Below are 16,768 nucleotides of genomic sequence, written 5' to 3' on the forward strand. Positions count from 1 at the left end.
CCTATAAAAGGCATTTGCTCACAGCTTGAGTCCCAAAAACAAGAATAAAACAACGTCTATGGAAATGTTGAAGACATTACGCAGGAGTCTGAAATGTATCAAAGTGAAGTAAGATTTAATAGGAGTCTGAAAACAGTTATCCAGTCCTGCTCACAGAGGTGCTCAGTCATTTGCTCTTTAGAAGAACCGTGAAACGCATGTCGAAGAGAGATAGCGTCATTGGACAGTGTGCTTTACACCCTTCTGACTCAGAACATGGCATTGGTGTGCAGGCCTGACATTCATGTTTGGTCATAAAGTGGGCGTTACTTCTGGTCTTTGACGTTAGTGTTTGATTGGTCAGCTGTTGCTCTTGGCGTCACTGCGCTGCCAGCTGATCGGGAGGAGAAGCCGGTATGAGGGGAGTTGAAGCGGAGACTCAGGACGCAGCGATATGTGGGCTAGATTGTGAAATTTAGGACGGTAGACTAATGGTGTCGTGTTGAAGTTAAGTAATTATATTGTTAATAATTTCTACAGCACTCTTGCTGACTGAGTGGGTTAGGATCCGATATTTTAGCTGAGATCGCGCTTTAAGCTCTTTGATTAAGGAGTGATTCGAGATTAAGGTGTGGCTTTCAGCAAAATAGCGATTTAGGCTATTTAAACTGTATCAGAACTTGCATTTATTTCTTGGATTTTTAGCCTTGTTTACAGTTAGAGTAAGGCATTAAAGTGGGCGAGCGAGGCTGGAAATGGGATCAGGACATGACCCTGGTCGATTCGAACTTGGGTTCCCAGTGAGCCAACCGCTTTTATCGAATGTGCGCTACCTTTGTACGCCAGAGCTTCGGCTGAATTGAATCATAAGGATTTCGCGAGAATTCGATGCGCGTGTCACTGGTGAGCTATTAAAAATCCAGGAAGCATTCGATTACAGAACGGAGTCTAATCGTTCAATGACCGTTGCAACATTCTCTATATAACTTTTCGGAAGTATGTGAAACCACTTCAGAACGAATGGAATCTGTTACATTCCATCGGAGGAGATCGCGAGAGCGCCCGGTTCAGAGTTGAGCCGTATAGGGCGTGAGCCGTCCCCTTGTAGACCGTCTGTAGACTGTATGAGGGGAAAATCATTGCGAAATTAAAGGATGTTGAGCAAATATTGATATCTAATAATATGTTATTTCTGGGAGTCGAACAGTTTACCAGCCTGACATACGAAGAATTCTACCAGTTGAAGTAGGTAGGTGTTAAACATTCCTCATTCAGAAGTTTTCGCTCAGAAGGTGTTTGTCGAAAAACTCAACACTGCACCGATATCGCTATTTATACCTAATCAACTCCAGTAAATTTACATATGTCACAGAAGGCGCTGAAAATTAACACAGTATTAAGACGAACTAACGTAGCCTATAGGCTACTGATATAACAGTGGGCGTTGATCTGCTTTCACTTACAATATCTTAAACTGGTATCGCCTGAAGTAACTAGTCATATTTCTTTCGTGATTTAAAATTTTATTTTGCTTACTTGTTTTTCTTAGTTGTATTATATTTATGCTTCTTTTTAACTTACGTCAAATGACATTGAATAGGCCTTAAAGGGATAGGTAACCTAAATTAATATTTAATAATTGTTTACTCACCGTAATGTTGTTTTAATCTCGTATGACCCGTAGGCTATATAGCTACATAGTCAAAAAGAGATTTCACTTTCATTGAATGGAAAAAGATGGAATCAAAGTAAATGGTGACTGAGACTATCAGACACTCAAATTCTGCCTAATGCCTCCTTTTGTGTTTTACTGAAGGAAAAACATTAGTGTAAGTAAAGGACAGATTTTTAATTTTTGAATAAACTGTCACTTTAAGATAAAGCCTAATGCACAGTGTTTTTAGTCTACGTCACTTTAAAGATGAATAGCAGGTCACAGGAGCAACATGATATTGTGCTATAGCCTACGACAAATGGCGAAAATCAAAATATTAGTTTGGATAGTTGTGCATAAAACATGGATTTGGTTCTGAAAGAACGCCTATCCTACATTGATTCCTGTGAGGCAAGAGCATGGCAAATTCCTCAAGACCCCACCCTTTACGGTGTGATATACACGAGTTTTGTCCTCTTTTCCCCTCTAGGTTACTTGTTTATTTTTTGTGTCTGCTTTCTCTCACTTTTCTCTTTTCACACACAGCCTAACATCTGGAGTGAAGACCTCAGTTAATACCAGTGTCAACACTATGTCATTAAATGGATTTCTTCTTACGTCTGAAATGACGTCCGCCTGTTGAAGGTAAGTTATGAGATATGACTTCTAGAGGTGACAAGTGGTGAGGGCGATGTGTCAGAACTAATAGCAAATCATCTTTTCATCTTCTACAGTTTTATTATAAATTAAATGTTAAAATCTAACAGACTATTCAGATGTTGTGATTTATTTTTTTACACAATCATTCAGGCCATTATATATCAAATGAGTGACTAAGCAAGCTAGGTATTTTCCAAATCAGTTCCATCATATCACCAGATGAATCTTCTTTTGCACTTTTGCACTTGAATTTTTGGATGGGATTAAGCAAATAAGTGTTGACCGCTTATTTGTTTCATGTTTACGTGATAAATAAAACATTTTATTTTAACCATTTTATCTCTGTACTACTCTTACCAGAATTATGCTAATGCTTAAAGTTGTCAAGTTGAAGCCATTTTTCAATTATGAATCATATTTAATCTACACCACATAATTAACTGAATGAAGTATTAGGCCTATTTAGAAAAATGTCAAAGAATGTCTTTGGCTTTTTATGTTAGGTTAAGAATATTTTTTCCTTGTTTTGTTGCTTTTGAGCTAAGAGTTGATTTTGGGATCTTATTGATAAGCAAGATATTGTCACATGACTGAACATGATCTTTGCATTTCTAAATCAGGTTTTTAATACATTAGTTGAACTACATTTAAACTTCAATGGAATTTGCCATTGGAATTTTAAAATGTAATTTTTTTTAAATCTGTGTAAATTTGCCCAAAATTAAATCCCATCTACCCTGAATGAAAGTCAATATGCCTGAATAAATTAATTAAGGGTTGTACAATTATGTACTACATGTCAGTCGTATACATCTTTCAATCTTGCAAGTTCAGATTGAAGTAGTTCATTAAAGAAGCACCACAGTGCAGTTTATGGGGGAAAAAAAGGAACATCTGTTCTCCTGCCCAGGATAATCGCCATCCATAGGAAAGTTGGACATCTTGACTATGCGTGAAGGTCTAATTTTCTTGCTCTCTTTCAAATTCAATGAATTTAGTAAGAGCGACTCTTATTTCCAGATTTCAGAGTCTGAGCATCTAAAGGCAGCAGCATATTTTTTTGTTTTCTTAAGGGAAATGGCCTTGCAGTTGCGTTCGCTACTCCATTAGTTTATTCTTCATTCATGCGTGGCTGGAAAGATACCAATATATATCAGTGGAGTTGAAGTCACAGGATGTTTGATTGTTATTCAAGGTCTCTGCTGTTCAAATACTTTTTTCTGTTTAGTTTTTGACATTTATTGGCTTTACTGTGAGGCCTTTATGAAACATGGACATTTTATTTGTTCATATTTTGCTTTAAGCTTTGCGTTGCGTGAGTAGATCTGTGCGGGCGAATGGACCACAGCATGGAGACTTTTAGAGCCACACCCTTAGCGTTACACAGTTTCGCTGTTTCTGCAGGACTCTTGACATTTAGATTTTTTTTACACTCTCATTTGTGGAGCTTTGAGAGTTTTAAATGTTTTTTCTGAAGTCTTGGCATACATTCCTCCATTGCCTCCGTAATTGGTGTGGTATCGTGCCGCACAGACTGTGAGTGGGTTTTTTTTTGCAGATGAAGCTCGGCTGTGACAGTGATTTGCCTGTTTGGCAGGTGGCTGTGGTTGTCTTGAGTGTGGGAGGGGAGGATCTCAGAAGAAGGTCTGCTGTTGTCTCAAGGACAGTGGAGCTTCCCGTCTGTGCAGTCCTGTGGGACCAAATGCTGGCTGCTCGGGCGGTTTGTGCCACGAGGTCTCAGGAAGTGAGCCTTTGGAGCTTTTGTCCACATTTTCACCCACAGTAACATGACGCAGTTAACTTCCTAGCAATAGCGTTTCATTGTCTCAGTAAGGAGATGTTTCGGCACTGTCTGTGACTTTTAGACTTCTAGAGCGAGTTTGCCTTTGCTGTCTACCCGGAGGGACCTGTATAATCTCCCTTTGATTAAATGGGCTGCAGGCTTTGTGCTCCACACCGCCATGTAAGTGACCCAGTTTGGGATTTTGTGCTATTGTTCTTCATTGAATTTCTGTCCTCAACATACAAGGCGGCGCATGTACGTCGCAGAGATGCCTCAAACTCTAAATAATGAGCTCATTCATTCTATACGAAGAAAATGGGCTTGTTTAAATTCTCTTGACTTCAGTCGTGGACTTTTTCTGTCTCTTTCTCTCTTTTAAGGCAGCCCAAGCTAGTTCACCTCAGCAGTACAGACTGTGAGCTGGCCCAGCTCTGTGGGAGGGTGGAGTCAGTCCAGCTCGGCGTATCTCAGACAGCATGAAGGGCCTCTGCAGACAGAATGGAATTTATACCATATGTACCAGGCATCCCAAGAATGCATGGCACAGAGACTTGACCAACGGAAAGAACTGTAGAAAGCGCAGAGGAAAGGGTGAGGGAGAGAGAGAGGGAATGCAGAAATGAACCTGTTGAGCATAATTCCATCAGTGTTTTCTAAAGAAATATTTAGTCTTTAAGTGAGTGCTGATGGATTAGATTTCATATAGTGAAATTAAAGTGATATAAAAAAAAAAACACATTAACTATGAAATATACAGTAAGAAAAAAAATAAAACTGAGCCAGGATGCATTAAATTGATCAAAAGTGACAGTAAAGACATTTTATATGGTTACAAAAGATTTCTATATCAAATAAAAGCTGGTCTGGAAGTATCCTAAAAAATAATATTTTTGTGGAAATCGTGATGCGTCTTAAGTAGCATGATGCAGAGTGATCCAGGCAGATGAAAAATTATGTCCAAACAGAATTCGACTATAAGGAATAACAAAGATTAATAAGTAAAAGAGAAATGTATTGCAATATCTAACAATCTATAAATAATGATAAAAGTATCGAGAGTTGTAGTAGTAAATAAGTGTTGAAATAAAACGAGAACATATTTGTCCAAGGTACTATTGATAGTATTTTTTTCTCAATAGATGAAGTTCAAAGAAGAATAGAATAAAGTGAATGTAAAGGAAAACAAAGTGAGCCTTAAAGGGATACTCCACTTTTTTTGGAAATAGGCTCATTTTACAACTCCCCCAGAGTTAAAGTGTTGAGTTTTACCGTTTTTGAATCCATTCAGCCGGCGGTACCACTTTTAGCATAGCTTAGCATACATCATTGAAGTGGACAAGACCATTAGCATTTCTCAAAAAAAATGACCAAAGATTTTCGATATTTTTCCTATTTAAAACTTGACTCTTCTGTAGTTACATCGTGCACTAAGACCGACGGAAAATGTAAAGTTGCGATTTTCTAGGCTGATATGGCTGGGAACTATACTCTCATTCCTCCGTAATAATCAAGAAACTTTACTGCCGTACCATGAGTGCAGCTGGCGTAATGATATGACGCAGCACCTGAAAAAAAGGCTACCTTCCGTCAACATAACCAACGTGACAACCTGCTTGCGCATGGAGCGTTCCTTGTAGCATGGAGACATTTGTGACAGATGATTCAGAGGACATATACTTAGTCCAACAAACATGTCTTTCAACAGCATAGGTAGGTAATATGATATTACAAACTATTCAATTTTAGGAAAAGGATGCTTGAGATGATTTTTCGGCACACGCTACAAAGTTTCGGCACATAACGTGACATCACTAGTATTTTGTATTATAGAAACTTTAGATAAACAATACCGAAAATTACACAAGTTTCCTTCAATTAAACTATAGGCTACCTCACCAGAACTCGACAGCAAAACTACTAACTTTATATACTGTACAACACAAATGATCGAACAAACCTAGCACATTGATTGCATTTCACAGGAAGATAAAGACAAAGGCAGTCGGCAGTGCTTTTTCAATCAAGTGGTTCAAGCTAACAAAAAAATTTAAATGGTTATACTTACAGCCATGGGTGACGATAATATACTTGGACCTGTCTGTACTCTGAAGATTGTTGGGATGGCCGTATCCTTTAGACGCCGTAACGTTACCGTACTGTCCTTGTTTTCTTTATAGTCATCTGGTCCAAAATGCTCTGAGCAAACACGCCATTTCTTGATAGATTCTACCGGTGTTTTGAGATCAATGTTGAGAGCAGCGAACCATTGATTGTTTAGCTCCTTGTTGTACAGTGGTATTCTGTGAAACATGACGCCGGTAGTGTATCCCCACGACTTACTATCACAGCCCTTTACTATGCAAAGAACCATGGCTAATCGCACAGAACAATACACTAACTTCACCTAATTTGCCAACTCAAACTACACAAACTTAGTCCCGGTCACGTTGGAAGTTACCGAGCTGGGGACTATTTTCAGGTGCTGCGTCATATCATTACGCCAGCTGCACTCATGGTACGGCAGTAAAGTTTCTTGATTATTACGCAGGAATGAGAGTATAGTTCCCAGCCATATCAGCCTAGAAAATCGCAACTTTACATTTTCCGTCGGTCTTAGTGCACGATGTAACTACAGAAGAGTCAAGTTTTAAATAGGAAAAATATCGAAAATCTTTGGTCATTTTTTTTTGAGAAATGCTAATGGTCTTGTCCACTTCAATGATGTATGCTAAGCTATGCTAAAAGTGGTACCGCCAGAACTGGAGATCGGCTGAATGGATTCAAAAACGGTAAAACTAAACACTTTAACTCTGGGGGAGTTGTAAAATGAGCCTATTTCCAAAAAAAGTGGAGTATCCCCTTAAGGCCCATTTATACTAAGAAACATATCTATAACGATAACTTAGCATTCACACCAGCAGACGATATCGTTCTGTTTATTATAAACGGGTGCTTGTGTCGTCTGCACACTTTAAACACTTGTGCTCTTAAAGCAGAATGGATTATGATTGGCTGTCAATATTTTTAGCGTTAATCAGCTGGAAAAAAGCGTTCTGAAAGTGATCCCAACAATATTGTTTCTCTGTGTAGTTATCGTTGTAGTTATGGTTTGGACTTTGCTATTGGAATGTAGTGGACCTCAAAAGCCAGAGTTGAGAACCCCTGCTTTATTAACTAGATTGTGTGATGGAGTGGTGTCTGCTGAAAAGCATAATTGATTGTAACAATTATTGGGACATGTGAATGTCTAGGTCATGGTGACATGTCAAGGTGCATGATCAAGTTATTGAGAAAATATTGTAGTTTTGACACAGTATCACTACCGATGCAGGCCTTAAGCATCTGTGCATGACTTACTTTTATACAGAAATATACAGAAATATAACATCTATAAAACAGAAAGAGGGAACCTCACACTTATAACAGAACAGGCATAAGGTTAAATGTGAAATAATAATTGACATTCAAGATATGTATGTATGTATGTATGTATGTATGTATGTATGTATGTAGTAATACACTATTTTATATATATATATATATATTGGAGGATTGTGTGACATTGAAAACTGGAGTAATGATGCTCAAAATTCAGCTTTGACATCACAGGAATAAATAGAATTTTTAATAAAATGTATATGAAATATATTTAAAATATTTTTAGTTGCAATGCTACATAGTCTTGCCAGATCAGTTGCACTCAGTCAATAAGTAACTTATTTTTGGTTGAGTCGTTTGCTGTGTCAAAATAATTGCTGTGTAGATATTTCATTACTTTAATGAAATTGATTTTAATTGAACCGAGAGATTCCTATTCAATCTGATTTGCCCATGGCACAGTATTAAAAGCATGATTGAGTCAAATCAAAGCTTTTGCTTCCTTTGCTGTGCTGGGAGAGGCAGCTGCCAACCTGATCGCTGCTAACATTGCAAGCAATGATTCAGAGTTTCGACGGGTGGGGAGGGGGAGAACAGGCCATGCTTTGTCATTATAACAACCAACATTATGAAAGAAGTTTAATTTGAGTCTCTTGTTTATTCATGGTTTTCCAGCTGCACCAGCTTCCTTTTGAATTTGCTGCTAATACAAAATGTAGTCCAGTGTAACTGCATTGGAGAAGAGCAGTGAGGAGGTATGGACTTGTTAAAGCTATATACTCATGCACAGTGCACACACATATACTAGCAGCAAGGCTGTATCACTCTTTAAAGCAATGATATACCAGAAATATGCTTGATTCGTCAGGTTCACAGTACAGGGTTTCAATGGGTCTTTGGCTTTACCACAAGCTGTGTTTTAAAAAATAACGAGAAGAAGCTGAAGCCTTGTTTTTAATCTTGGCCAGATGTTCTGCATTCTTTGGTGCTGCAAACTGGATTTCAGAAGAACAAGCTCAAGAACGCAAAATTACCTCCAAGTACTAAACTCCCCTATTTTTCTCAAGGCAGTACCCTGCAGCATTCATTGCAGTTCATGTATGCATGCGTCTATGATTTTTGCGCTGTATAAGTGGGCTCATTCCCAACCCCCCCACCCCCCCCCACCCCACACAGTGTACAGTAAATGTGTGGTATGCTCATCACACTCTTAGAGGCTCCAACCGCTTCCTCTGGCTATGTGTGGGTCCCTGGAGCTCTCGTTTGAGATTTATAGAATCCCCACCCCTCAGCCCTGATATTAGCAGGAGATTGCATAAATTCCTGAAATGACTTCGCTTCTTCCGCGTTGCCCCACAGTCATTTCCATTGTATAACCCAGCTGGAATTTCCTCTTTTATATCAAACTGTTTTGCCTGCATGTTATTCTGTTTGTCAAGTGGCTGGAGGAAGTAGAATAGCGGTTTAGACAAATAAGTGTTGGCTCTCGTTAGTTTCAGAGACCTTTTGCCACTGTCATTCATTTCTGGGGAAGCAGTGATGGGGTGCTGGGATGCTAGTACACCACACCCCTTTTCCTTTCCTTCTCGGTTCCTCAGAAAAATTCACTTGGTCTTCCTGCTAAGCGCAGGCTTTGGCTAGACGTTTCAGATTAAGGCTAAGATTACTATCCTTGAGCTTGTTAAACTTTCTGTGGCCATGATTTGGCTGTGACATGTTTGGATTTGTGTTCATCTGAGCTTTATATAGACATTCGTGTGTCTTGCCTTGTATGGCACATGCTTTACTATCCTCAATTCATAAATTTTTGGTCAGCAGGGCGGGCACGCCTGAACCAAGACAAAGTCTGGGAGCCAAAAGGAGGAGCAGGATGTATATGTGACGTCTGTGTCCCGGACGAGCTCTTGGTAAGTCTTCCTGTTTACCTCGTTGTCTTCACAAACAAATGAACGTCATCAAAAAGCTCTTTGGGTACAGGTGCGATCTTCTCTATAATGTTTTGTTACGATCTCTTCCCCTTCCTGGCATCTGCTGGGTTTTTTTTCTTTCATCTGTGCATTTGTGAATGGCATCCATTTCTCAATGTCTGCACTTCTCCATTTCTCACTGTTGCCTGCCCGCCGGTTGACTCATGCTGTGATTCATGGCAGGATTGCTGGAGCCGCCTCTGCATTTGAAGCATAGCTGTAGGAACGGTGATTGCCTGGCCTCTTTAGAGGGCCCAATGCAGGCACAACGATGCTTGATTAAGGACGAAGTTGAGATGCAAGTGTACATGCCACTCTGTGCATATGTAAAGGATGGCGAATAATGCACAAGACCTGTGTGACACGGAGGAGAATGGGTAATGGAGCGGATGGGACAGGCTCAGACTCAGGCATCTGCCCTAAAATCACATAAAAAAATATCTTTGGACACTTGGGATTTTCTCTTTCAGAATGTCTCAAAAAGTGGCTTAATGTGGCAAACTGGCATCTGTAAAATGTGGAGGCATTTGTTTCAAAAGTTCTGTAGCCACCGACTTCCGGTTGTAAAGAAACAGACGTTTTTCCCCCCACATTCAGATGATCTGCTTGCATGCTGTGTCATGTGGCATTTCATAACCAAAATTCTCATATCCCTCAGGGATTTAGTGGTTTCCTTCCAGAGATTCTTACTGCATTTTGCCAGTTTATGGCTCCAACCTCGCATTTTTCCACAGTAGCAGAAAGACAAGAGACTTTCAACTTCTGGGTGTGGTTCTCTCTCGCTCTCTCATTTCTCATTTTCTGTACTGTACTCCCTCTGAAAGCCCCTGCTTGATGGGACAAGCATGACAGGAATGTAACATCTCCACCGTGGCCATGTCTCTGAGCAGTGAACTTGCACCTTTTAAAAACGATTTTCCTCAATCTTTTCTCGGCTCACGAATGGCCATGCTCTTCTTTTATTCAGATTCACAAAATTTCACTTTAATTAAAAATCACCCTTTCACCCACCCCATTTGGTCACTTCCTGATTATTAATCTGAAAGCTGAAATGAATAACTAATGCATTGATCCGTAACTCACAATTAATGTGGGGCTTTAAATGATGTAACGAATGTTGGCTAAGTCAAGTAGGTGAACATATCTGTTTAGACAGAGGGTGTATCAGTGCTTGCTTTGAAAATCTGACTTGTGACCTCTTCCCACTGTCTTCCAGATGTTGGGCAAGCCGTTAAACCTAAAACCACCCTCATTGCCAGTTGGACTGAAGCGTACCTTTGTCTTTCACCTGCGGCTCAAGCTGTTCGGTGTCTCCTGGGGCCTCATTTATAAACGTTGCGTACGCACAAAAGAAGGCGTACGCCGCTCTGTACGCAATAATTGGTATTTACAAAAAGCAAACTTGACGGTAGAATGTGCGGTCCTTCATGCAAGCTCTGACCCAGGTGTACGCACAAAAACGGGTGAAATGAGAAATGGCGACACCGTCGGCAGATGGAAGAAACGCGTGAAATTGTGTGAAACTGTAGACCGTTGTGTAAAATAAATGGCAATACTGCCTCTCATAAATAAACACGAAGAGTTCACAAAGCAAGTCTTACAATTAACAGCCTACACGAACACCCGTTTGATCGATCTGCAACAGAAATGCAAATTAACACATATTTGCAAAAAGAAAAGTGAAATATGTTCTGCAATAATATTGGCATGTTATACAATTCATCCTCATAAATAAGATGTTAAAAAGAACGAAATAATGTACAAAACTGATATTCTCGCCAATGTGTCCGTCTGGCGGAGCAGATATAGATGCAATTAGTCAGTCAGATAGATAGATAGATAGATAGATAGATAGATAGATAGATAGATAGATGTATTATTTGTCCACTGGGGAAAGTTGTTTTCATAGTAAAAATGTATTTTTTAAATGTCGGTGTCCCCTTTCCCCCACCCGTGGCAGACACACTCTGGCGATGGAGCGCTAGGCGCTTTTTTGCCTCGACTTTGATGTCCGACCATTTCTTTTTTATTTCGGCCACAGTCCGAGGTTGTGAGGCTACAGCATTTACAGCGTTTGCCTTTTGCCACTCAATTGCCTTTTTGGCATTAGTAATGCCCACACTGTCCTCTCTGTGTTTGCCATGATTTCGCAATCGATGAATATTAACTTGTGGGCGTTTCACGGACTATTTATGGGCAACTATGGGCCTGACATGAAGCCGCAAAAGCTGCGCTACATTTAGAATTGATTGTGATTTATTGAGGGAAAAATGCGTAGGATGTGCGTGCCACGGTTTTATAAATCCGAATATTTCTGTGCGGTACGCACGTCCTATGTTTCATCCGTACGCCACTTCTGACGCAAATCCTACGCAAAGTTTTATAAATGAGGCCCCTGGTGATGTGAGCAAGCTGTCACTCTTGGACAGCGTCACTAGACAGCTGATGCAACAGTTTGGGTGCAATATAGGGCAATATAAAAGGAGGTAAGGAGTTTTTGACACCACCCAGACTCCCATCTTGAGCCATATTTGGGGTATTGATTAGTTGGTTCATTTGAAATGGGTTCTTGGAGGTTGGAAGAGCTTTAGGGAGGAAAATGTGAGCAGACAAATACTTTACCATTTCCCTTTGCCTTGTGAAGCAGCCTGATTGTAATTGTTTGGGAAGCTTCCACGACTTTACAATAAATCACTCCTTGGGAACACTGTGTTCTATGCGACAGGATTCGTAGGCATTGTGTGTATATGTCGGTGAGTCAGAGTATGTGTGTGAGAGAGACAGCAAGAGTTTAAACATGCTCCATTGTGTCCGGTGCTGACCACTTGTTAAACCTGTGGCTTTCTGAGCGTCTTGACTGGGTGGAGACATCAAACACCATGCGACGGACTAGTGAATTATTTTCTTTTCTTCTGAGAGTGGGTTGAAGAGAAGTCTCTGGCTTTTCCATAACCGCATGTTATTCAGCTCCGTTTTGTCTGTGCCACCCATTCACTGGGTAAATCCATGGGTGTTACAACTTTAGAGAGCACATTATAGTGTGATACTGGACAGTGGTGTGTGATTGTTTTTAAGTCTTGTAACCGAAGCTGTCAGCCCTCCCTGCCTGCAGTGTCCTGGACATAGAAGGATCTTATCTCCGCCTTTAGACAAAGGACGATTCAACCGCCCTGGTGTCTGATAACAACAGGCTAAAGACTCCGCAGAAGGGGGAAGCTACAACCAAATGTGATTTTCCTTCACTGAAAACAGCACAGATTCAGTGAGCATCCATTTCTTCCCTGGCTTTATTCAGACAATACATTTTTTCTTGCATCTGTTGATGTGCAAAATATCTATATCTTTTTGTTTATCTTTTAATATTGTATCAGTCGATATTGGATATTTTAATGAGCATGGACATTTCCTCTACTTTTACATTTAGATTATAAGATGTTATGCGTTAGATGATGGCAAAGATAATTTAAAACAATTTTCAATTTAATGTTTATTTATTTGATTACTGGGATTTGAAAGGCTAAATACTGTCCAGCATTAAACAAAGTTAGCAACAGCTGAAAACATGGCGAAAAGCAGCGAGAGGTTTTACAACCTTTACAATCAAGTGCTGAGGGGAATTATATGAATAAATGTATGAATGAATTTATAAGTTATATGAATGTATCTCTGAAGGGAACTGACTGTCTTCAGAAGTTTTGATGGCATTTTCTTTATCTTACATCTGTGTAATGACTAATAAAGTAATTTTTATAAGTGCAGCGCTGCTTTATGTACAGCGTTTACCAGGGAAACGGCTCTATTTCTGCTGTTCCATAAGCGCCACCTATGACAATTTTTTTTATTACTTTACTTAATTTATCTATTTTGAATGCGATTTTGGTAGTTTTTGAAATGTTGTCCTTTTTTTATATTTAGACATTGTGTCTGAATACACTACATTTTACTCACTCTTTCCTCATAATAGTGAACTGTCACATTCTCTACACTATAGTGAAAGAGTGAACAAGACAGCTGATTTGGACACATGAAATGAATAAAATGCGCACGAAATGTCTCAACACAAAAAAATATTTGTGTGCAGTTTGAACTCCGTCTTTGTCACTCCACTGTGTTTGTTTCTCCATTGGGCAGCTCAATGGGTATGGGCAGATCATCCGTGCTATTTGGCAGGAGCTGGCATTTCCGAGTCGTGGGTGAGAGAGAGAGAGAGACAGACAGACAGAGCAAAGCTAAATGTGTGTGGGGGTGCCAGTCCAGGGCCAGTCGTTGCTCTGCAAACTGAACCTTTTTCCGTGGTTCAGTGAGGTCAATGGGTTCATAGAGGCCATACCCGTCCAGCGCTCGTCCTTGAACTGCAGCAAAAGCGCAGAGCTTTACAGCCGCCTTTAATGCTGTGCAGATCAATGGGAGAGTGAGGCCCAGAGACAGTCTGTCTGTGAGAGAAAAAAACGTAATCAGGAAATGGAACCATACTTCATGAGCTTCCCTGAGAGAAGAATGAATGGCCTGATTTTTGGCTGCATACAGGAGATTCTTTGGTTAAATGAAGCGGACGTGTTTGGAAATGAAACTAAATTTCTAAGTCAATTGGATAAAGAGAAACTTTTAATGCGGTGTGAGTGGTTGACATTCTCCCTGCAGAACAGTTTGAGCATGATCAAACGGACAGGCAGCGGATCTATCTGTACTCAATTAAAGGTAGGAGTTGATCTGAGTGAATGATTGCTGAAGCAGTAGCAGGCCTGTGATACCTCTGAGGGAAAGAGCACATGACTAGACCTCTCGCGTTTTTCTCTTTCTTGCATGGCTGTGGCAGTGAAAATGGAAGAAAGCCATTGTTTAAACTATATCCCCCCCCCCCTACTTTTGATATCTCTCTTTGTCATATCCCATAAAGATACTTATGATAAAGAATGTAAGGATATACCTGTCTTTCTACAGTGTTCCTAGTGCCAATATGTTTGAGCGTGTGTACCCTGTAAAGATTGCTGCGCCTTGTAGTGCTGCGGCCATGCCCTTGAATTTACATATAACCTTTTTGATAATAATGTCTTGGCAATTGATGGTCATTAATATTAATCAAACTACAAATAGAGAAAATATAACTATTAAACAAAACTTTTTTTTATAATTAAATGTATTCTTTTTTACTTGATTAACTGAAGAAATCTTTTCTAAATAATATAAACAATAAAAATGTTTTTAACTATTTTTAATAATTTAATTAATTTGATTTATAACATTAATTTAGATAAATCTTTGGTATCAAAATTGGTATTGAGACTCATTAAGTTTCACTGGTTTTGGTACTGATGACTGAATTTTACCTTATCGACCTAATGATTAATTTTAATGAACTGAAATGTTATTCTGTGACTTTTCTTTACTATTATAATAACTAAAATTAAACTTAAGTCTTATTGCCCATCTTGATTGATCTCAAACATGCCTTTCTTTCTTCATCCCTACAGATGCTGCCACGCCCTGTTCCCACATTTTCTGAGGAGAATCGGGAACAGATTCCGGGAAGCCCACTGGCTGACCTGCAGCAGTTCTTCACTGGCAAGCTTTATGTCCTTGTGTACCAACTAAAGCTGCCAGCTGAAGAACTGTTGTGGTTGGCTCTTTCCTGGCACGTCAGCACAGAGAGATGCCGATCAAGGTTCAGGCTGCAAGGTTTAGTTCTTCTAGACCGTCTCAACCAATCTTGCACCAGACGGATCCCGATTTGTCCCTCCAGCAGCCTGCTCACGTGAACTGCCTGAGCTTGGCTTTTCGTTCTTCTCAGGCATAAACAAAAGCTACCGTACGGGGTCCATGCTGACTCAGCCACATTCCTGGGCTGGTGAGGTCCCCTTGCCCTTATTTGGGTGTGGAGCAGGCAGGGAGGGGCATTCTGTACTCTCAACAGAGCTGAGAGGTGGCCATCTTGCTCTTCTGCTGTAACAAATGGTGGTGTGTGGTGTGTAGCGGTGGCAACCTCGAGTACCACTGAAAGACGAGTTCCAGTGTTCTTATAGATGTTTTCTTGTATTCTGGAGACGTGCCCAGGCTTTGACGTGTTGAAAGGCGCAGAGATCCTCCAGGGAATGACTGATGAAAGACTGCAGAGTGTTTGTAACTTCCTCTTTTCTTTCCGGGGTCATTCTATGTCTTAAATATGATTTTTTTTTTTGAGTGTGTGTTTGTGCTTGTGCACAAAATGTACGAATCTGACCTTGGTCACAAGCACAGGTCGACATATATACACACCCTTTTCACGTCAACTGACCTTACGCAAGCCGCAAACTCCTCAAGGCCAGCTTCTTCAGTACAGAAAACAGGATATGAAAATTCGTCCTTCTAAATCCTCCCAGCCAGATGAAAACTGAGAAAATTCTCGGCATTTAGCAGAACCAGATGCCACATGCCAGAAAAGAGCTGTTTTTCTCCTTCCGCAGTGTACAAGAACATGCCACTCTCTCATCAAGCTCTTAAACGTCACACTGTTTTGCACATGTAACCGTATCTATAGTTCTGACCTCTGAAGGGCCTCTCTCTGAAGGGCTTCTTCAGGTCATGGACGAAGATTGCCTACATGATCCGCTCTAGTCTAATGTCAATCTCCCCACAAGTGCATTAAAAGATTGTTGAGGGTCGTCGTCTCATCTGCTCAGCACACACATAAGAAGCTCGGCCAGTCTGTGTTGCAGGTGCACTTGTGGCAGAACCTCCCGCACTAACCCCTCTTTAAAGTCAGACGGTGTAGTTATCAGCTACATTCAGATTAGATTACTATTAATATCAAATGAACAGGCTTTCAATATGAACAAAATGTGATTAATGATGTGCTGCTCAAGTAAAGAAATTAAAATGGCTTTTTGGAAAACATGCCTTGTTTATCTTCACTTGCAATGAAATATGTGATTTTTATTTTGTTGTGGTTCTAAATTCTCTATGAATGTGAACATGATTTATACATCCTAGCTTTTCTTGAATCGTATTTTTGAGAAATTTGCAAGGCCAAGATTTAATTTAGTGTGGTGGGTTAGGGATAATCTTCTTATGTTGGAGCCGTTTTACAGCAAGGCTGATGACCTTGTCTTCAAAAAGGTCACTTTCAAGCCTTTGTCCCACCACTTAATACAGTGGTACTAATTGGTTTAACTGCTAATTGTGAAACAAAGCACTCTTAAATCTAAATATAATTTTACTGTTTATTATTTACCATTGATTAGTGCCTCTCAAAGTGTTCTTTAAAGGAACAGGCTTGTTGGCAACATCTGTTGCATACTACGATTCACTATAGACTTGTAAGTAGATGTTGTAGATATGCTGTGTTTTTTTTGGCTCTCATATGAGGGACAA

At 40.0% G+C, this 16,768-nt stretch overlaps 1 protein-coding gene across 3 annotated transcripts; it reads left to right on the forward strand.

Moving 5' to 3' along the window:
- The first annotated feature begins 345 nt into the window (after positions 1–345).
- Positions 346–16,289, forward strand: LOC143716165 (uncharacterized). Of its 3 annotated transcripts, XM_077208385.1 has the most exons (6): positions 3,791–4,037; positions 4,159–4,256; positions 4,457–4,667; positions 8,130–8,209; positions 10,638–11,907; positions 14,893–16,289. In XM_077208385.1, the coding sequence occupies exons 1-3, from the start codon at positions 3,852–3,854 to the stop codon at positions 4,554–4,556; spliced, it is 384 nt and encodes a 127-aa protein (XP_077064500.1). In that variant the 5' UTR covers positions 3,791–3,851; the 3' UTR covers positions 4,557–4,667; positions 8,130–8,209; positions 10,638–11,907; positions 14,893–16,289. The 3 variants fall into 3 exon arrangements, 1 of the variants encoding a protein (XP_077064500.1); XR_013195953.1 differs by lacking the exons at positions 8,130–8,209; positions 10,638–11,907; positions 14,893–16,289 and adding exons at positions 346–1,228; positions 2,180–2,278 and having other exon boundaries at positions 3,891–4,037; positions 4,457–4,810; XR_013195954.1 differs by lacking the exons at positions 8,130–8,209; positions 10,638–11,907; positions 14,893–16,289 and adding exons at positions 393–2,084; positions 2,180–2,278 and having other exon boundaries at positions 3,891–4,037; positions 4,457–5,188.
- The last annotated feature ends 479 nt before the right edge of the window (positions 16,290–16,768 follow it).

Source organism: Siphateles boraxobius, unplaced genomic scaffold (assembly GCF_051911475.1).
Source record: "Siphateles boraxobius isolate OS27281-9 unplaced genomic scaffold, OSU_SipBor_1 6, whole genome shotgun sequence".
Classification (NCBI taxonomy): domain Eukaryota; kingdom Metazoa; phylum Chordata; class Actinopteri; order Cypriniformes; family Leuciscidae; genus Siphateles; species Siphateles boraxobius.